Source organism: Serinus canaria, chromosome 5 (genome assembly GCF_022539315.1).
Source record: "Serinus canaria isolate serCan28SL12 chromosome 5, serCan2020, whole genome shotgun sequence".
Taxonomy (NCBI): domain Eukaryota; kingdom Metazoa; phylum Chordata; class Aves; order Passeriformes; family Fringillidae; genus Serinus; species Serinus canaria.
The window spans coordinates 46,577,059-46,597,737 of NC_066319.1; the positions used below are offsets into that span (position 1 = coordinate 46,577,059).

The 20,679-nt window shown below is 41.3% G+C and overlaps 1 protein-coding gene across 9 annotated transcripts in view; it reads right to left on the bottom strand.

Moving 5' to 3' along the window:
- Positions 1 to 778: 778 nt before the first annotated feature.
- The window catches only part of ITPK1 (inositol-tetrakisphosphate 1-kinase), a 139,467-nt gene continuing 119,566 nt past the window's right edge, over positions 779 to 20,679 (bottom strand). For all 9 annotated transcript variants that reach the window (XM_050974667.1, XM_050974670.1, XM_050974673.1 and 6 more), the window contains 5 exons: positions 19,457 to 19,497; positions 15,797 to 15,962; positions 14,158 to 14,225; positions 12,815 to 12,977; positions 779 to 7,279 (listed from right to left, as the gene is read on the bottom strand). In XM_050974667.1, coding sequence (XP_050830624.1) covers positions 6,957 to 7,279; positions 12,815 to 12,977; positions 14,158 to 14,225; positions 15,797 to 15,962; positions 19,457 to 19,497 — 761 coding nt within the window. In that variant the 3' untranslated portion in view covers positions 779 to 6,956. The remainder of the gene's footprint in view (positions 7,280 to 12,814; positions 12,978 to 14,157; positions 14,226 to 15,796; positions 15,963 to 19,456; positions 19,498 to 20,679) is intronic.

A 20,679-nucleotide genomic window follows, 5' to 3' on the forward strand; every position in this document is an offset into this window, starting at 1 on the left:
CTTCACCTAAATTTTAATTTGAATACTGTATTTTTAATCTGAATATTGTATATTGTAAATATACTGTATTTATTTTTATTTCCCTCCCCAGGGAAGTGGTCAACACCAAGCCTGACAGAATTCAAGAAGCATTTGGACAATATTCTCAGGCACATGGTGTGATTCTTGGGGTGTCTTGTGCAGGGCCAAGGGGTGGACTTGATGATCCTGATGGGTGTCCTCCAACTTAACATATTCTATGACTTAGTTTCTCCCTTTTATTTTTGTGAGTCTCTGCCAGTAGCAGCACCCTTACAACTCCTTGCAAACTCAGGCCTATGTGTCACAGTAAGTTTACAGAAACCCTCAGACTCCCACCACACCAAAACAAACAAAAATCCCCACCAAAAAAAAAAAATCAACCCCAAACCCAAGAAACCAAACAACCCCCTCAGAAATGCAGCCACGTCCAAAGGAGTTAAACAAGTTTTTTCACTAAGGATGACAGCAGCAGACAGAAATTGTCCATACCTGATGCAAAATCAACAAGAGGAAAAATATTGCTACTTGATGGAGCTCCTGTAAATACTGTGTTAATTGGATATTCAAGTAATCACAAATATTAGGAACTCAAGGACTTTCTTCAGATGGAAAGATGGCGTTCAAGGCCTGAGTGGGGCTGCAAAACAACTGCACTCACAAAGGATGTGAATATTGAATTCCCATGAAAACAGGCCTCCCCTGATGAGATGCTTACCTTGCTGCCCTATCCACTCAGAAAGAGGAAGCAAACTAGAACTTGTTATAAGGCATTTATTTTCGTTATGTGTTGGAAAGGGACAATCCTCTCTTCAAAACAATTACAGAGATAATGCCACAATACCTACTGCATATTGCTTTACTGTTGAAACCAAAACAATTGTCCAAAACAGATGCTTGGCAAACAATAAGAAAATTAATATATTACCATTGAAATGAAAGCTATTAGATGAAAGCACCATCTCCATTGTCTGATCTGATCAGTCATGCAACTGAAGATGCCAAATAGCAAGTATTTTGGGTTTTACAGTAAGCCATGATTTTTTAAGGGCTGATATAATTCTATACAAATTTAAGTACAAAATGGGAATTATGTTTCAGAAGTCATAGTGAACCAGGCTGAAGCGAATCACAAGACACACTTGTTAACACTGTACAGCTGGATTGGAACACAGATACCAATGAACTTGCGAAACCGAGCACACACTCAATGGTCCCCGAGATTCAGCCGTGCTTGGGGGAAGCAGTGCAGGAGACTGAAGGACAATATCCAACACTACTCACACCCAGAGGGCCAATTCTCTCACAACTGTTGGGATCCCAAGGAATTGTTGTTACTCCATTTTAAGAATGACAGTGTTTTTAGTATGTGGTCGTCACAAGGGTATACACAAGCTGTATCAAATACTGAATCAGAAATAAATAATAAAAGATACATCTAACACATCTTTTATTTTTTAATATTTTTTTACAGCACTGACTTTACAAGAGGATAAACAACTCATTTTTAGGGGCTGCTAACATCTGAAACAAAGGAGTCACTATTTTATACTCAACATATTCTCAACACTTAATAACTTTATATATGTATATATGACTTTTCACACAAAAAAAAGAAGTTAAAATAATTTATATCTAAAACTACTGTGTAAAGAATGAAGGAGGAAATGAAATGTGAATTTCTTTAAAAATGCTGGAAGAGGAAGACCTGATTTTCATGAACTCCATTTGCTGTATCAGCTATTTCTGGAGTTTCAAGAGATTTCCTGGCCATCAACAAGAACTTCCCAACACATTGGGAGCCCTCTGCAAACTCGTGACATGTTGGGTAAGGTCACCTGCTAATGAGTTTGTGTGGGCCACAGGCATCTGCAATCATCAGCCCCAGTGGATTCAGGGTAAGAATAATGGAGAGGAAGAAAACATCACCCCAGATTGCTATAAAAAACCACAATTCTGGACAACTGGCATCATGATGTCCACTGGCCAGGATTTTACTCCCAAGCCCTACTCTCCTTGCCCTCCCTTCTGCATCACGGATAAAGGATGTTTTTCTGTCAGTGGATTTTGTTATTTCCACAGGAAAGCTGCCCCAAGAGCAGGGTGGACCAGACCCCAAGACCCACCTGCACACACAAGAGCAAAACCAATTTCCTTTGCTTGCTACAATTGCTACTGTGAATTACTCCAACATCTCCATTTATGTCTAGATCCTCCCAAACTTCAACCATCTCAAGTAACTTTTGTGGCCATGTAAATGTGACAGAATCCATGAAACCCATCCAGTCAAAAGCTGATGGCCTGGATCCACACAGGGTGAACAGTGAAAGGAAAGGTAGTAAAGATGTGGAAAGTACTTTTCTGGAGGTTACATTCCTCTGAAATAGATATTAAAGCAATATTACAAATAATATCAGCAATGTGATCTGCAATGGCATGTCCATATTTCTATGAAAGCGAGAGGAGATTATATTAAAGGAAATATTTTAATCTACACAAAGCATTTTCACATATTCCTAATTACAAAACACACACCATAAAGTAATTGTATACTGAATACAGAAATCAATACATCTCTTACTAAAAAGGAGAGAGGGGGAAAAAAATTAGCAGGGTAATGCAAGTGAACTCCCGCAAGTGTGTGCCTGGGGAGACTGCTACAAACTCAGACTCTGTTCACTAAAAAAACCAAAATCCAAGATTTTCTGCACAGCTGTGGAAGGCTACAAGCTAGTGTGGAAAAGCCTGAATCACTTGTCATTGCTGCCATGCAAAGACTTGAGGAAATCTGTGTTAGTCTAAGAACTGAGAAGTCTGTATTTTTTAAATTGGATGAAAACATCAGGAGCATTTTTCCTGTTTTGCTTTTTTTTGCCTGGCAACACCTCTGGCCCCATTTATTCTGTTGCCTTTGGACTGTGTTCTGCCTCTATTATCTAACCACTACTCCACCTGCTTGTTCCCTGGTTGGATCTGCCCACAGTTCATCTAGAAAACCTGAGGCTTTATCTTGAGCAATTGTCATTATCTCCTGATGCCTCTGGGTTGGCTTCTTCTTGTAATCATCTACAATGAGAACAAATTCAATTGGTAGATTTCTGTATGTGCAACTTGCTGCAGACACATACCCACATTGGAGGGAGATGTGGGTGATCCTTAAACAGCTTTAACATTACAACAGTCTGAATAGTAATAATGGATTTATCCTACCCTACCAACCAGCCCAGTTGATCAGCTCCTCAGCACAAAGTTTGTACAGCCAGACACTTCGACCAAAGGCAAAACATCACTGGCCCAGTGGTTCTGCATTACACAAACCACAAGAGCTAGCACTGATACTGAGGGTTTGGTTGCATTTCTGCAGTTGGCTTTCACATAATGATCAGGATGTTCTGGCACAGGCTACAAAGTCAGGCACAACGTGGCCAAGTCAGGTAGATGGGGAAGAGGGTGACTTTACATCACAGGCAGCAGTAATACCACTCAAGTACTCCTCAACATGGAAAGATCTTGACCTACTGAAGCTAATTACATAATTACAGTGGAAACCAGAGTCTCATCTCCACCATGCTGACACAAAATCTGGAGAAATTCCAGTCAAGCTAATGGTATTCTTGTGGATTTCAAACAGTGAAGCAGAACAGTAATAAATCCCTAAAAAGCTAACTGGTGACCATGTAATTTTAATACAATTGCTCTCATCAGCACGGCAGTAAAAGGTATGCCTCTGAAAACACAGGAGAACCTTCTTCTAACCCACAATAAAAATAATTCAAACAGACATGGAAAATCTCCTCAGATTGTCTGCAATTTTAAGAGCAAGGGCATTCTGGTACGATCTAATGTTACTACACTCCTACTTTTACAAAGAAAGACAAGACTACAGAATATTAACAAACTTACTGTGAAGCTTATCTTAAATCAAAACTATCCTGAACTTACCAAATGAGGCAGCAATTCAGAAAAGCACTTTAGCACAAGCTTAGTAACATACTCATGCTCAAATGTTTTGCAAGAACGTAATTGTATGTCTGGATACTCGGTAATTTACAGTTTTGGCTTTTACAAATTGGTCTCCCAATTTGCCCCTGTGATTTAGCAACATTCTAGTACACGAGCCATTACCTTAATTTCTGCAAGGAAATATAGTAGTACAGCAAATGCATGGTAATTTATGTCAAAACTCTATTGTAATGCCACATCACAACAGGTACCTGCATAACTGCACCTGGTAAATTAAAGTGATACCGATACATTCGATAAATAAAAAATAAATTACAGACTATGGGAAAAAATGTCACTGATCACACCAATGACCTAAACTTGTTTTCTAGTTACTGCCAGGGTCTGGAGTAATATTTAAATATAGTATTTCTGCAAGCATTCAGAGAATTACAAAATAAACTTCTAACAATCATTTGTAAACAAGTTTAAAATGCACAATTATATTTCAGTAGTTTATTTTGGAGAAAAAAAGCAGTGCAAAATAGGCCAACCAAAATTCAGAAGGCAGCCAGGAAAATAAAATTCTTATTTGATGTTCTAACTAGGAAACAGCATACAGACATTTCCATTGGATCCAACACTCATATTCATGTAAACATACTTGGTTTGAAAGGTCTTGATTTAGTAACCCAGTTCTAACAACATTGCTCCATCCCCACCACCCAATAAAGAAACAAAACCCAAAAAACAAAAAAAAAGCCCAAGCCATTGTAATAAAGGGAGCAATAGGCAAGTCTACAAACACTCCACCAGCTGGTTACAAGAAAGTACCATACAAAAATATGCACTGGCAGGTTCCTTCCTGAGGGCATCTTTTGTTACACATATAACATAAAAACACTTTTTATTTTAAACAAACAAAAACAAACCCCAAACTGCAGATGTCAATTTCACTTTAGTCATGGCTTTACGAAAGGTTTGGTCTACCACAAATACTTTTATAAACCCTTACCTATGTATATCTGACTCACTCACACCACAGCCATTCTAGACCTGCAAGCAGACAACATGGGATCCAGCAGCCTCAAAGCATACAAGGGTTGTGAAGCGTGCCCAGCTCAGAACTGATCTGCAACACTTGAGGAAGTTGGCTGTGCTTATGAGAACCCTGGGATCTGACTGATACCACACCCATAAGGCTCTTCCAATCCCTATAGAAATATTTTAAAGTTAGCAATCCCTCTAGAGGTTGAATCATCTTCTGTTGTGTAAATCATCCTGAAAAAATCAATTCTGACTACAGAAAATTCCCAAGAGCGGCATTTTGGAAGAAGATCAGTCTCTCCTACAGAAAAAGCATTGTTTATGTAAAAGAACTGCTGCATAACACTCTTCTAAACTTTTTCCCCTCTAGGACTGGTACCATCAGACAGGGTGGTGACATCTTTTACACAGTTTAATCCTCTCTCCACGATCTACCTGGGCTTCAAGTTCTAGACCCTTTCCTTCTGAGTAGCCATCTAACACATGATACTAACCAAACTGGTATTAAATGCTGCAGTGACAGATGCTTTATGAACACGTGCTATAGAAAAGACAGAAATTCCTATATTTGCAAGCTAGGAGCTTAACTAAGGAAATTTTCTTAACACCACTCATTTAAAATGTATTTTAGGGCTAATAAGGGGAAGAGAAGGACACTTCTACCAAAATAGTGTTTCTGTTCTTAGCACTTGGATATTTCCAATATAGTGTTCAGAACTAGCAAAAGTTGCAGGAATTCTTAACAGCAGAAGATATCTGCCATACTAGAAGATATCGCAAGAGATACAAATTGGCTTTGCTATAGTTTACAAATAGTATACAGCACTGTTGTAAATTACCATATGGCCTCACCTGGCAGCTTGCAACAAAGAAACAGGGTCTCCAAGCTAGAGCTGTCCTGTATTTCTACCTTATATAAAGGTACACAATTTTGTTTATATTTTAGAAGAAAAATGTACAAGAACATGGATCTGTAGAAGGCAGCAACTGTGTTACCTCTCAGGATACACAGATCAGGTGTGCTGCTCCAAGGAAAAAGCACAGCTCTGCCAGCCTCTTCCCAGAGCTGTCCCAGAGTCCTCACAAGTGCAATGGAGGGAGAATTAAACTCCCTGCGAAGAGACAAGCTACTTCCATTAACTCTTCTAAGATTTCAGCACTAGCAGACAATTGAAAACATGTTATTTAATCTACTAAATTACTCAACCTAAATAGTGGCACCCTCTCTGGGTGAAAGGTGTTGCTGTTTGCAAGTGTGGTTAGAAGCCGATCTGAGTGAAGCAATGAGGCCTAGGGGGGAGAACTGCAAAGCTGGAACGGGGTGGTCACCTCGGTTCTGTGCCCTGAATAAGCAGGCTGCTCTGTCCTACTCAAAGTGCAGTGGCTTCACAGCAAGCTACCTGCCAACATAACGACTGGTCAACATTTCAAAAGATTTGGTTTAGTGATACTGAAGTTGTTTTAGCTTTTTTATGCAATGGCCTACCTGGGAAAAAGAGGAACAGGGAGTTTTTTAGGCAAAAATCTCTAGCACTGTTACATTCAGACACTGCATTTCAACATTATTATCTTCTTGATACCATGAGGTCCGATTTTAAAATGCTGGTCACCAGTGATTACAAAGAATAATAGAAATGAAAGAGCAACCCTCCCACAATGAAAGGACTAGTGTTAAAACACGTGTGTGTGTAAACTCACTACAGATTTGCAACTGGAATCTGACGAAATGGATTTGGATCACTTTCTCGCTCTTCCCCTTTCAGTCTATTTTATCAGCAAATTAGGTTAAAAAATCAAATGGAAATTTTTTTTATTTTGCTTTTTTGTGTTGTGTTTTATGTTGGGTTTTTTTCCCATTTTTTTGTCAATTGTATTTTTAAAGCCTGATCTGGTTGTGGGACCACAATCTGTATCCCTGGGGCTTTTTCTCAGTCCATGGCATTGGCAAGTTATTGAGAAGAAGCTTTTGTTGCCAACGTAGCGACGCAGTGCTGCTGGAAGCTGGGGGACACTGCTGAGTTGCAGCCTAGTCTCTGGTGTTGCAGTTTTACTGAGCTGTTGCTCTCGTTCTCCACAATCCAGGAGGAGTCTTTTCCCATGACGCTGAGACAGCCTGTGCTAGCACAGCATATCCGCTCGTCCATGATCCCACCGCTCTGCTCTGCCAGGAGCTTGCTGTGGTTTAGCTGGGTCACCTCAGGTACCTGACCCTGCAGGACAGCAGCTATGTGGTTCAGCAGATCTGTGAAAAATTCAGAAACACCCTCATAGCCTGAAAAGAGAAAAATGAAGGAGAGAAAAAAAGGCAATTAAGTAATTTCCTTAGGTTCATTGAAAGGGTTCTTTTAACAGTTTGTTTCTTGGAGTGTCCTTGCCCTCCACTGATCATAAAGAGGTTATTAAAAAAGATTTTCTACATGACATCATTTTAAGTGACAGCAGAAGGAGATTAGCATAAAGAAGAACAGGGACTCTTGCAATAAAAGTATTTTTCCAATGAGAGAAACAATTGCCTTTCAGATTTGCTGCTTCTTTTTCCTCCCAAGTATATATACGTATATATAATTTCAGGTATATTCTATCATTTGTTGCTGAGTCCAGGTTTTTCCCTAAGTTACAAACTCTCTGGTATAATGTTCATCTTTTCCATACCATTTCTAGGTTTACTATGGCAAGTAGCTCTAGTGCAGAGCTTTGTTGAGGGTCTGGACCCTCTCCAGAATCTGCCCAGCAATACACTCAGTTAGGGAAACCTCAGAGGACAGCAGGGATGGCTTTAAACACTACAGAAAAGGCAGCTTCCCACTGAGCAAGAAGTGATGCTCATCTAACCTAACCTAACTTGACACTTAAAACGTGTTTGCTGCTATGTCTGACAAAACACCCGAGGGACAGGAAACGTACATCAGTGGTGAGGTATTTGATAGAAACATCAATCATTTATTTCAGTACTGAAACCACCTTTCTGCATGTTCTGTAAAGTGATTCCAGACAATTTACAATGCAGTTTAATAACAAGTTTCCTGGTTAAAACAGTTGCTCAAATACCAGTAGACATGACATTTTTGGTGACACAAATGGTGGCAGGTATACAAAGCTTCTGGGTCTACTCTAAACACTGTGCTACAGGCACAGTTTTATAATTGGATTTCATTTTAAAATTGAACTAGACATGCAACATATGGGTACAATGTCCTGGAATGGATCTTAACTGCTACTGCATTACCTAAAATTGTTGTCCATTTGCCTTAATATTTAGAGGTGAACTATGACATTCAGTGTTGTTTAATGAGATAGGCTGGTTGTTTTAAAATGTCTATAAAAGTATTCTGGAAGTGACCTGGTATTAATACAGAAGACTGAAGCAAAAGACCAAAACTGAAATTTAAAACACCTATGTGAATAGCACACATTCACAGAGCAGCACATGAGCAGAACCAGAGATCACGAAGTAAATGCATACTTTAAAACACTTTTAGTGTTTGGGCAGTAGAGTTCCTCAGATCCATAATTAATTCAATTTTAATTTCCGTTCTCCTGTAAAGACCAACTTCCTTAGGCAATAAAAAACCCAACTTCCTGGAAAACATGAAGTAAAACTATAATTTCACCTATAATAAATGTGGATTTTATGGTGTATTTATAAGCCGTAGGTCAACCAATTAACTCTTATTTAGGCTTCTTCATTCCTTTGGATTTTATTGCACTTGGTCCCAATTCTCCTAGATACTTAACAGGTCAAACAAAACATCAGCAATGTGAGACAAGAGCTCACAGTTCTCATTTCTCAGAGGCTCTTGAAGGGATTCACCAAACAAATCTCTCATTTCAAAACACCAAGTTTCCCAGTGCCCCACAGGGTAATCCACTGGTTGGCAGGGGTCAACTAGGACTCCTAGGGCTGGCCATGGGAGTCAGAACAGGATCTCCACCCCTTGGACAGAAGTGCTTGTTACGCTTTCTTGCTTATGTAAAAGCCAGGGGATTAGCCTTCAAATCTACTCAGAGTACTTCAAACACCCCAGGAATAAGCCATCTCCATAGTAACAGCTTTAATATTCAGCAAGGAGATCCATAGTACCCCAGAGTGCTCTGTGTCTGCTCACTGAAAACAAACTAGCCTTGTAGGAGGGCACCTGGAAAACTCACAAAGAAGTTGCTTTACATATTTAATAGGAATAAGATGGCCACTTATTCTGTCCTGAAATCAGCAGATGTTAGTGAAAGGAAGCTGTATGTAACAGGCAGGCTCTGTCTGTGCCAACCCTCTGCACACTGGGTGGAAATGCCAAAGGAATTCTGTCTGGTCAGTCAGAAGAAACTTCACAAACTTGTAAAAAAGAAATACAAGGAAGGGAGGAAGAGAATTAGCTGTCTCAACTCGTGGTTTGCAGGACACCAGGGAAGGCTGCAAACTGTGGGTATTGCCTCTCTTGGTTCACCTAGGGGTCCTGTTGGCTTCTCAAACTAGTCAGTTGTGGGACACCACTGTGCTGCAATGATAACAAAATCAAGAAGTGCAGATTAAATTACACATTCAGAAACTACTGGCAGTGAATTTGGGATTCGTGTTACACAGGGAATCAGTGGGAGGATATAACTTTTGCATGCCTAAAACATAACTTGCATGAATCATGCTCCAGCAGGTGCTATCCTAGCACTGCCCACTTGAAACAATTTTGGAAATGCCTGTCTGCAAGATGCCTGAATTTTGCTATACTGAGAACAGTCTCCAGAGTCCTCTGGCTGAGCATAGATAGGAAAGTTCTCCACCCAGCAATGCATCTGAAAATAAGTGCCTACCTCTGCAAACTTTGGTGGAGGCAAGAAGTGTCTATGAGCATTTTTAAGCTAGCATTAAGATGCTACCTGTCTGATTTTTCAGACACTCTCCCTGATCTGGCACACTTGGCTTTTTTGCATGTTCCCTTGGTCAGAGAGAAATGGACAGCCTATATCCTGCATTTGCAGCAATGTTTTTACACACACAAAATGCATGTTCGGATTTGATGCTCCCAGCTACCATGCAGATTCACCAGAGCCAGCAGTTCACCTGCATGGTGATAGCCTGCAGCTGCTGGGGCTGGGTGAGCTCAGCCACAACCACAGGACAGCAGGTTACGTGGAACCTTTTCTCTCACTTATCTGAGGTCAGACAAACATAACTCCCACAGGCTACGTGACTGTGCCTACAGCTCAATATCTCAGCTGGTAGTCACTGCTAAATATAGTACCAGTAGTTTCCCACATAACAAAATACACAATAGGCCTTTCAGACATTTATCTTTAAAATCTTTTTGAAGAGTTGCTGGTGCTAATGGAACAGATAACAGACAATATCCTCCTACAGGTACACCTGCCCTCAATTCTGTCATTAAACTCATCTCAGATGACATCCATGGAGTGGCAGGTTCAAGCGAGCTTCAAGCCCAGTAAACACTGAAGACAGCACACAAGAAAGTCAGCAAACCTCTGGGCAGCTGGATAAGGCTTTGGTCAGGCTTGGCTTCAAGCCATGGCTTGCATTTCATGGAAGAGGCTGTGAATACTCTTTAAAGGGCATCTCTTCCCCTCCCCTTTTTAGAGCAGTGGTGCAGAGATAATGCCCAGGAGGGTTGGCTCCAGTTTGGCTCTACTGCAACTCTTGAAGGCTACAATGATTTGAGGAAGAAGAGCAAGGGAGGCCACTTCCTGGGACTGCACTGAGCCAGGAACAGGGAGATCCCACTGCTGATGCAGCCCACTGGTGACTCTTTTGAGGTGGACTGAGTTTGAACTTCTCATAGCAAGATGCTGGCTCAGTCAATGAAGTCAGTCATTGTAACTCTTCAGCCTTTTATCACACAGGACCTTGGAGGGAAATGCAGATACCTCTGCTGAAAATGCTTTTGAACAACAGAGAGTTACCTGTGCTGAGATGTAACGTTGCTTCTGTTGCATTTTACCCCATTGCTTCTTCTCTGACCTCAGAAGACCTTGAGAACAGGGCTCATCTTTGTTTGGCTACCTTTTACAAATTTGAAGCCAGTTTTTCTCTCCCCTGCCTTCTCTTCTGTATGTCTGGGCTCTGCTGCTATCCTCTAGTTTTTCTCCAACTGGTCTTCAGCCTATCCCACAGTGATAAAGTCAGTAGTCCATCACAACCCACATGTTCACCCCCTAAAAAAACTGCTGGGTGAGACACGATGTAGATCAGTGCACAAGAAACTTCCCTGTGCTCCCAAGTCTCCTGCAAGGACTAAAACACTAATTCAAAGTCTCTTCAAAGACCAATTACTGTGCAGGCTGAAATGCAGGACTTGGGCTGAATTTTGAAAACTACTGCCTTAGGGTAGAAGTAGAGCAGAGCAGTTCTGAAAACTTAAAAGATAACAAGAAGACATTGGTCCTGTCTAAATATATGTTTGCCCCATTGCTGTTTCCCAATGTGGAGTTTTCAACATTTCAAGAAATGGAGAATTTCAGTCTGTGCAAAGTACTAAATCCAAAATAATACTTGGAAAAACCACCCAAAACCAAAAACACGAAGCACAAAACCAAAATGCAGGATACAGGATTGCAAAAGAATGTCCTCCATCACTGACTTCAAGACCCAATGTCTGAAATATAATCCTATTAATAAAACTGATATGGTTCCATCTAACACCCAATTTGCGTTGTTTCACTGTCCCGGGCAGAAGAGTGTTTTCATAGGTCTGCAAATTGCCTAACACCATGTGGTACAATCATGCTGGGAAGTGACCTGAGAATAGCAGAGCTGAGTTTTAAGAGGAAGCCAGTCACTGTGGAGATAGCCAAGGCACTACTGGGCAGTAGGAATGAGGACCTGATCTGAAAAACTAAGAGATTGGGAACTCAGGACAAGACCTATATATGTAAAGACACCACAGCCATATTGAAAACTTAAAGTCTTCTGTGATGGGTTGAAGAAACTACACAACAGCCTGTGTAAGTCTCATGAAACAAACCCCCCCACTGAAGTAATGAGAGGAGATTCTCAGAGAGAAAAAAACCCTGCAAAACAGTAGGGTCATTTTCCTGGCTTAGACTACTGAATTTAGCACGAGTGAAAGACCATTACTGCCTCACCCTTACTCACACTTACAGCTCCTTTTAACAATTCTGGTGATCAAGGATCAGTTCTGCTGTTTAGTTGTTTCCAAGACATATGTTGCACTAAAAAAAGTGGAGAACAAATTTACCCATTTCTACATGCTCTAATCCATCTATTTACTCCAGAATGCATCTATGAGAACCTGCAAGGACAATAACTCTCTACAGCAACTTCTGTGCACCTACAATTTTGTAATTTTCAGATTCCTAGTATTGCTTTTGTGCACAAATGTCTTTTTGTGGGAAATCAATTTGTACAGGAAGAAATTTTCAAGGTTTGTTGCTTCCACCCCCTCATTTTTTAATGGCCCAGATCTCAAAAAAAAGGTAATCTTTAAAGGCTTTCCTAAAATAGAATTTAGTATTCTTTTCATTTCAGAATGAGGGCGAGGCCCAAAAAGGGTAGATCCCAGCACACAGTCCCACACTGCAGTTCTTGAGTTTCCCTTTGCACAGAAGGGCACAACAGCTATGTCCCAATTGGCCACTGAAATTTGACCATATCTCCTAAGAGCTGATACTTCAGATGCAAATTCCATATCTAAATAAGGGTTCTTCCCTTCCCAGACTGAGCTGTAGTTGATCTCAGAACCATCTGGTGGCTGCTGTCCCACCCCCAGCCTGGGAAGCAATGATATGAGACGACAGCAGTAAAACTTGCTCCACTAAGCAGGAGTGGAAAGGCCTTTCTTACCTGGGAATGCATTTATATCAATTACTGCATGCTGCCCAGTCTGGTTGTTAATGATGATATCAATTCCAAAGAGGGAAACTCCCAGAGCTTGCCGCAGTGCTTTAGAGATTTCCCGGATGACGTCGTCATTTGGCCGCTCAAATACTCCTTCGATTTTATCCAGCTATAATGGAAGAAGACACATTACTAAGGGACTCAAACGGCCTTTTCAGTGGAAAGATTGATTTTCAGAAGTTTCCAGGTGCATATCCACCAAATCTAATTGCAGAGAACCAGTGGCATGAAACCAAGAAAGATACCAAAGAGAAACTACCTTCATAATTCACAATCCTTCCTAAACTGGAAATTCATCTGCTCTAAAGCATCTAGTTCTTCCTCTTCATACTGGTGCAGCTATAGAAGCAAAGCAGTGTAGAAATGAATGGAGAATCAGGCTCATTATTTTAAGTACTAGACCTACACCTTAAAAAACATATACAGGTGGCATATTTAACTCTGTGCTGCAAAAGTTCTGGCTATCATTATTATTTCAGTGTAGATAAAGGTCTGTGTTAAAGGGCTGACAGGACAGACTCCTGCTGTTAGCCATAACCACAAAAGGACTTATGACTAGCACAACTACAGTTTTAATATTTAGCATGCCTACCAGTGTTGCACACAAAATTCAAAATCAAATACGAAATTAGTCCCCAGCAGAACTTGTGAAACAGAAAAGAATCCCAAGACTCAAGAGATTGAAAGGACCCAGTGCTGTAAAGTGACTTTTTCAGTAGCTGAGTGCCCAAGAACTTGTTAACATTCATATGTCCAAATCTTATTAAAAGGACTGGCAATGCTAGCATGAAACTGTGCAGTGTGCTGGCACTGCTGGTCTCAAAGGACATCCAGAAATGGTCTCATGGTCATAACTCAGGCACGCTCACATGGCAGACAAGTACTGGCCCTCTGTGGCCTTGTGCCAACACAATTTCTATGCTTAAATTTTCACTGTTTGTCTTTCCTCACAGAACTGAGTCCTAGAAGAATGATTTATGCTTATTAATCTCTCTGGACAGTAAAAAGCCAGGTGTTTGCATTCAGAACCTCCTTCTTCCCTTTGCCTAGATTAGCCCTGGGTAGTTTGGGAAGCAGCACATCCCTGCTACAAGTTCTTCCTCACCGGAGCTCGGTAAGGAAAACCAGAGGGGGACCCAGTCATGCTGGTTCGTGGTACCAAACAGACCTCAGCCTGCAACACAGAAGCAGACAGCTTGTGAAAGAGAGTCACTAGCTACTAACACTTCCATAAGAAAGGATTAGATGTTTCCAGCTGCACTAGAGGGAAAAAGGCCAAGTGTACTTACCGCTGTTAAGACAGATGAGGACTCCGGTTTGGAAACATTGTGGCTATTGAAAAATATTGATTCTCTGTCTGCAATTAAAAACAGGTTGTAAATAACTTTATATCAGATTTTAACTTCTAAAGAAATAGTATACAGAACAGTAGGTGGCAGTGCAACCCCATGAATCTCGTCCTGGTCTCAACCGTCCACCCCACCCACAGGGCTCTCCTGCCTGCTGACACTTGGCTGCCTGCACAGGCAGGGACCTACAGACAGATAACCCACGGTTCTTGGACCACAGATAAACAGAACCACACACTGGGTAAACAGAAATCAGCTTTCCTTCCTTCACCAGAGCAAATTAACTAAGTTCAGTCAGATAATGAAGTTAATTTTTACTAATATGCTATACTCAAAGTGACAGTTCCAAGGGGAAGGTGTGTCACAGAAGAGAGAAGCTGCAATCGCTGCAGGTGGTAGGCCAGGAGCACTCAGGCTACACTGAGAGCCCTGTGAACCTGGGCAGAGCACTGTCACCATGGCAGAAAGCAATACATTTTGTGGCCAGGACCTGTCCTTCTTTTGGAGGCACCACAGGAATGAAGGAGACACTCTGAGGTGACAGAAGCCACTAACAGTCCAAACAGTTTATATGAACACAGATTCTGGCCTAATTAATTTGATCAGGACATAGACCAGACCTAAATGTAAATACAGGCACACAGAGCTACAGACAAGAACTTCTGCCAGCATCCTACTACACCTATACTAACAAAATAAATATTTGTGTGTGAAATGCAGTAGTGAGCATACATGGACCTACTAGGATTAGCCAAAAACACTAAGAAAAGTGACAAAAAACTAGCATTTGTTCATTCATCTCCTTTAGTCTGATCCCATCCTCACCTCCTGGATTTGTCCAGTTGCTATCAGATCATGCTTGCTCCCATCTATGTACTGCTAATTTTTTTTTTACTGCGTTTGGTGGGCACAGAATGCAGTCCTCTGGAAAGGAGCTTTTTTCCATAAAGGAAATCTAAGTAATCTTTAAGGAAAACCCTTCAAATGTTGCTGTCTAATGACATACAGAAGAATCAGTCTCCTCCCTGACAAGTCCATTCCTCCTTCTCCCCAACACAGCTGATATCCAAAAACCAAAGGACACTTCCCTTCAAGATTTTCCACACTGGGCCTCACATGAAGAGGGAGGCTCGTTTAGGGGAGAGCACAAGTGATCTTTAATTTAAAACACACACATATTCAAGGTAAAAATAGGGAGAGGAAGTGCTGAAATGATGGAATCCAGGAAATTCTGTCCAAAGCACATTTATAAACAAATTCCAGAATAAATGACACATGAACTTACTGGGAAAGGACTGAACTTCTCTCCCTCTCCCCCTTTCCTCATGACATGAAACAGGGTCTAACAGGTAAGACTCAGGTTACCATTGCATAAATATTTACTATATGAATGCCATTCATACGTATTCCAGAGCAGGTGAGTTATCTCCCTTTCTCTTGAAATAATACAGAAGAGGAAACATGGCATGTCCAAACCAGCTGCCTTCACTGCAGCAGCTATTCACAGATATTTTCTTCAGAGATGTTTCCTGCTGAGGCTGCAAGAACAGACATTTTCTTTTAAATCAGTACAACGTACCTGAGATGCCTGCAGAGAAGTTCTTTAAAGATGGTCTTTTCACCACGGTGTAAGATTCCCCAACCACAAAAACTTTATAGAGTACAGCATTGTGGTTGATGAAGCTCTGAATGACACAGGGGGGGCGAACAGCTTTGAGGCCTTCCTGGTTGAAGATGATCGCCATCTGGAAACAAATACAAGTGGTTGTGCAAAAGGCTGGCAATAATTTCATGCTTACCCACACCTGACAAGCAACAAGGGGAACATCTCCTTTTCTGCATCTTGTTCTATTTCACCGTGTTTCATTTAACAGCTCTGCACACACTACTGGCAGTGAAGCTTTCATTTTCAATCAACATTTTCACAGCCTTTTGCAATTTCATTTGCTGCCTTTAGTTGGGAAGCTACTGCAACTGCAGGTACAACAAAAAACATCTGACCAACCCAGACAACAAAGTTTGTATTGAATACAAGCCTGTATCATGAGAACAACAGAAGGAACAGCTCTATGCACTAACTACAAGAATTCTTCCCCAGGCTCTATCTCCCTGATTTGGTTCAGCCCAGTTGCAACAGACTAAGCACCAGGGCTTCACCCACACCATCAGAGGACATTTTTCAGACTCTAGTAGTTCTTACTGCTGACAAATGCTGGCCTATCAATTTTCCTGCTTGGTTTCACCCCATTACTCTAAACAGATAGTCCTCTTGAAGGCACTGGAATAAATATGCCGTAAAGGAAGGCATTTATTGGGCCTTATGAATGATCAAATAAGTGCACACATACACAATAACTCAGTAGATTAACATTTTCTATGTTCAAGTCAATGAGTGCATTCAATACCTACTAACAGCTGATATTCTTGCTGTCTCTATTACACAGCACAGAGTGAATCTGTGAGCGGTAACAACCTGTGCAAGAAATTTCTTTATCAGACAGAATCATCCATCAAGATGATTCACAGCAACAACATCACACCTCATTTGTCTCTTACTGGTGGCAAGAAACATTGCTCTCTTCCTCTTGTGTGGACCGTTGGCATTATAGTGTCTACAACATCACACTGGCAAGAACTGTGCTGTTCTGTAGTGTTCTCTTCCACTAGTAGTTAATTCATTTCCACAAATAAACATAAGATGAACAAGTTCAGCCTATTTTAGAAGTGTGGAAAGCCGGAGTTTATCTTCTCAGCACAGCACTGACCTAGACTGTTGGAAGCTGTGTGAGGCCTCTGTTCTGCACAGCTCTGTGCTGGCAGCCCCGTGGACCAGCACAAGTCCATACAACCCATATAAATCCCATGGGGGTGCGTTATGCCGGTTCACTGCCATGTCTCATGGCTTTTAACATGCATGAATAGAGCTCCAGGAATTTGCTTGCAGGGTGCACTTGTTCCTTGTCATCTAGCACAGACCTGCTGTGTCTGGCAGTAACGTGGGTACAATACTTGATATCATAATTTCCAAATAGCACTTCTCATTATAAATGCAGAGCTCTTTTGAAGGCAAAACAAAACATTCGCACTGAGAATTTTTACTGACAATGTCCATAAGGAATTCAGTCTCACAAAGCATCGCGATTCTTTGCCTTTTCCATAGCGATTCTTTGTCTTTTTCTTTTTGTCTGCTCAAATCCTCAGAAAAAAAAATCTGGATACATTTCTTCAGGCTATGGGTCTCTCATGGCAGCTTTACCAAAGGTTAGTTATGTTCTGATCTGCTGGCAGCCAGGAAGCACAACTTCCAGCCATCATCTCTGTTCGAGTTTAGGCAGACTGAGGGTCAAGTGCTGAGCTGCTGAGGCCACCGCTAGTGCAGAGGCCATGTAGGCTAGGGACACCCCAGAAAGGTGACACCACCCCAGCTTAACAACAGCATGTACTTACATGAGAAAAATGGAGTCTGCCAGGCTCACCTGGTGAACTCACACACCAAACCCAAACTCATGCACCAAACTTAAACTCAAGCCTGAACTTTCAGCTGTCCCTGTTAGCTAGTACTTGAACTTTCTTGACAGCCATCTTATGAAGAAAAGCAGGTTTCTGGTCAGTGCTCTAATTTCAGTGTCAGCTCTGCATTGGAAATATATCCACAAAATATGAAGTGATTGACCAAAAGCCAGACAAGGAGTCATTAACAAAACAGACAACCATTTCTTGCTTCTAGACCTATGCTCCATCTTTTAGACAGATTGTGCTGTAAGCAGGTATTTATCCTATGCTTCCTTTGTAATTATTGACCATAAACAATTCCAAAACAGTTCCACTCTCATTATAAATATAGTTTTGGATCACTTCTGAGAACCCAGCAACTCCAAAAATGACTACTGCTACTACTATGCAAAGTACTATGCAAGACTTCAGGCTTTTTTCCAGGGGTCCTCCTAAGCTCTCATCATAAGTTCCTGTGATAAAGTGCAGGCTATGGCTGTATTTTGATCTAATTTTTGCTCTGGCAGGAGGTTTAGATGTGTCTGCACTGTATGAAAGAAGATCAAAGAAAGATTCACCAAGGAAATAAAGTCCAAGCCTAACTGGACAAGTACTGAGAGGTTCATGTGTTTCAGTTTGCAGTTAGAGAGGAACTCTTGACAGAAAAATCAGCAGGAAAATTGGAGTCTTAAATTCATTAACAATCCAGTACCCGAGTGTTCTCAGGAATGACAGCAAAAATTTATAGCAGCTGCCTCAACAAACTAACAGGACTGTCTGTTGGCTTGTGAAATAAGCCAAGGCAAACCCTGCCTGAAAAATCTCACTGCATTTTTAAAAGGAAGCGCTGGTCAGTCAAGATTTCAGCCACAGTCATTCTGCTCATCTAGATTTACAATTTACTTCAGGGTCTTCAGCTCTCAGAGACATTGCAGCAATGTCTCGTAGTGCACGTTTCAAGAGCAGCTGGGAAGCCTGGACTGATGGCCACGTTGTTAACAAAGGAAGCCAGGAGTTAGGAGAGCCAGCAGCAAGGGCTGGATTCTCAAAACTGATCTGAAGTAAGCAGGAAGGCAGGAAGTACAAATGGAAGAGAATTAAAACAGTACTCAATTCACTTAAATTTAGAGGAAGCTAATCCCATAGGTAATGCACTCATTCCAGGAATATACAACCATTTTAGCTGCAATTGCCTTACAGGAAGGCAGATAAGTTCTACCAGTCCTCTTCTCCCCACAGATCCCACTGTGTTATTACAACTGAACATTGCTTGGAAACCATCTCTATTGGTTACTCCCTTCCCCCTCAAGGAAAGGAGCCAGCTGCTCCATCTGAAGCACAAACCCACTTCTCATCTGTACCACATACATATTGGAAGAGTAACTTTCTGGGACAGAAACTTTATTTAGTGACCTCTTACCAAAGGAGAGACTGAAAGAGATTTCTTGGACAAAGCTGACTGGAGACTACAAACTGCTAGAAGCAACAATATGATAGAGGGTAGAAACTATTAAAAATAGCTTGCATGACAGGAGGTTCAAGTCATATTTAACTTAATTTCAGATTTTTATAAAGATAATGCTGCAATTAAACATGAGGGAGAGGTGGGGAAGAGAAGTTGTTTGGGCACAGCCCCCTTCCTACCCACTACAGGATTGGAAATCACCAGCCAAGCCACCACAGGGGGAGTGGGGGACAGGACATGACAGGAAGCAGGTGAATAATACTGCAAAAATTTTTAACTCACCTCATGAGAGTTGGTTCCATGGGCCACTCTGGTTTTACAAACTGGGTAAATAAAAAAGGAAAGATAATTCACCACTGAAACAGAACACACAAACCCTTTATAATCCTGTTTCCACCCACTCATGCAAACAGTGGAGTCCACCAGACCAAGGCTTTGACTGTAACAGACACCAGTGACAGTCTCTGCTTGAGCAGTGCTCTTAATCACTGCAAAGCTTGGCTTGCTTCAAGCTCTGCTCTCTCAATTCCTCCCTGTAACTAAGGTGCAAGCACAGATCTTTATTAGCACTGGACAGAGTTGCAAAGCATCAGCTAAGTAGTATTAGTATTAGGATTAGCATCCTGTCTACTCAGAGCATTTTCACAACTATGTAATTTTTTTTCTTAGGCTAGAGCTACTTCCCAGGTACCACAAGACACCACTTTCCTTTAAACAAAGGAACTGGGACACAGTCAAAACCAACTTATTTCCTTACCTCCCTGTTTTCAGGGAAGATCAGGAAATGTAACGGGCTGAACCAAACTAAGATATAACTTATTTTTCACAGGCAACCATAGAGGAGGACAGAAAAAGGCAGAAAACCTAGCAGTTTTTCTTTCTCTTTCACATTTATCTGCTCTGTATATCCTGATTCTCACCTCCATCTTGATTAAGAGGAGAAGTAAAACCAGTTAGAGGAAAGAAACAAAAAGCTCCTTTTACTATGAGGCCAGAGAGGAGCTGAAGACCCTAGGGCCCACACAATGGCTAGGACTGATGTAACTTAAGTGTTAAGGAGAGGAGATGACATCTTGCAAGTGAGATGGTGGACAGGACAAGACTGCAGGTTGTTTGGGGAATCAAATTGCCAAGCAAGAGGACAGGGAGCTATGAAAGGGAGATAACCTGCACTAGAGTCAGAAAGAACTTAGTAACTTGAAATTTTACATAATGGTTTATGATGTCTCACAGACATGTGCTCTGGAGAGCTGGGCCTTTTTAAAGAAAAAATAGAGACAGGAAAATGAAAAAACACTCCCAGAATATCAAGGTATATTAATTTTCAGTGCTATTTTGTAATTTGATCATCAGTTAGTGGGTTTGATTCAGACCTCCTGAATATATGCTGCTGACTACTGAGGACTAGGCAGTCTGCATTGAGAGCACAATGTGAAGAGGAGGGCAAAGCCATTCATGAGATTTAAAGTACTGCTTCACAACCTATCTTCAGGAGACCTGCCTCA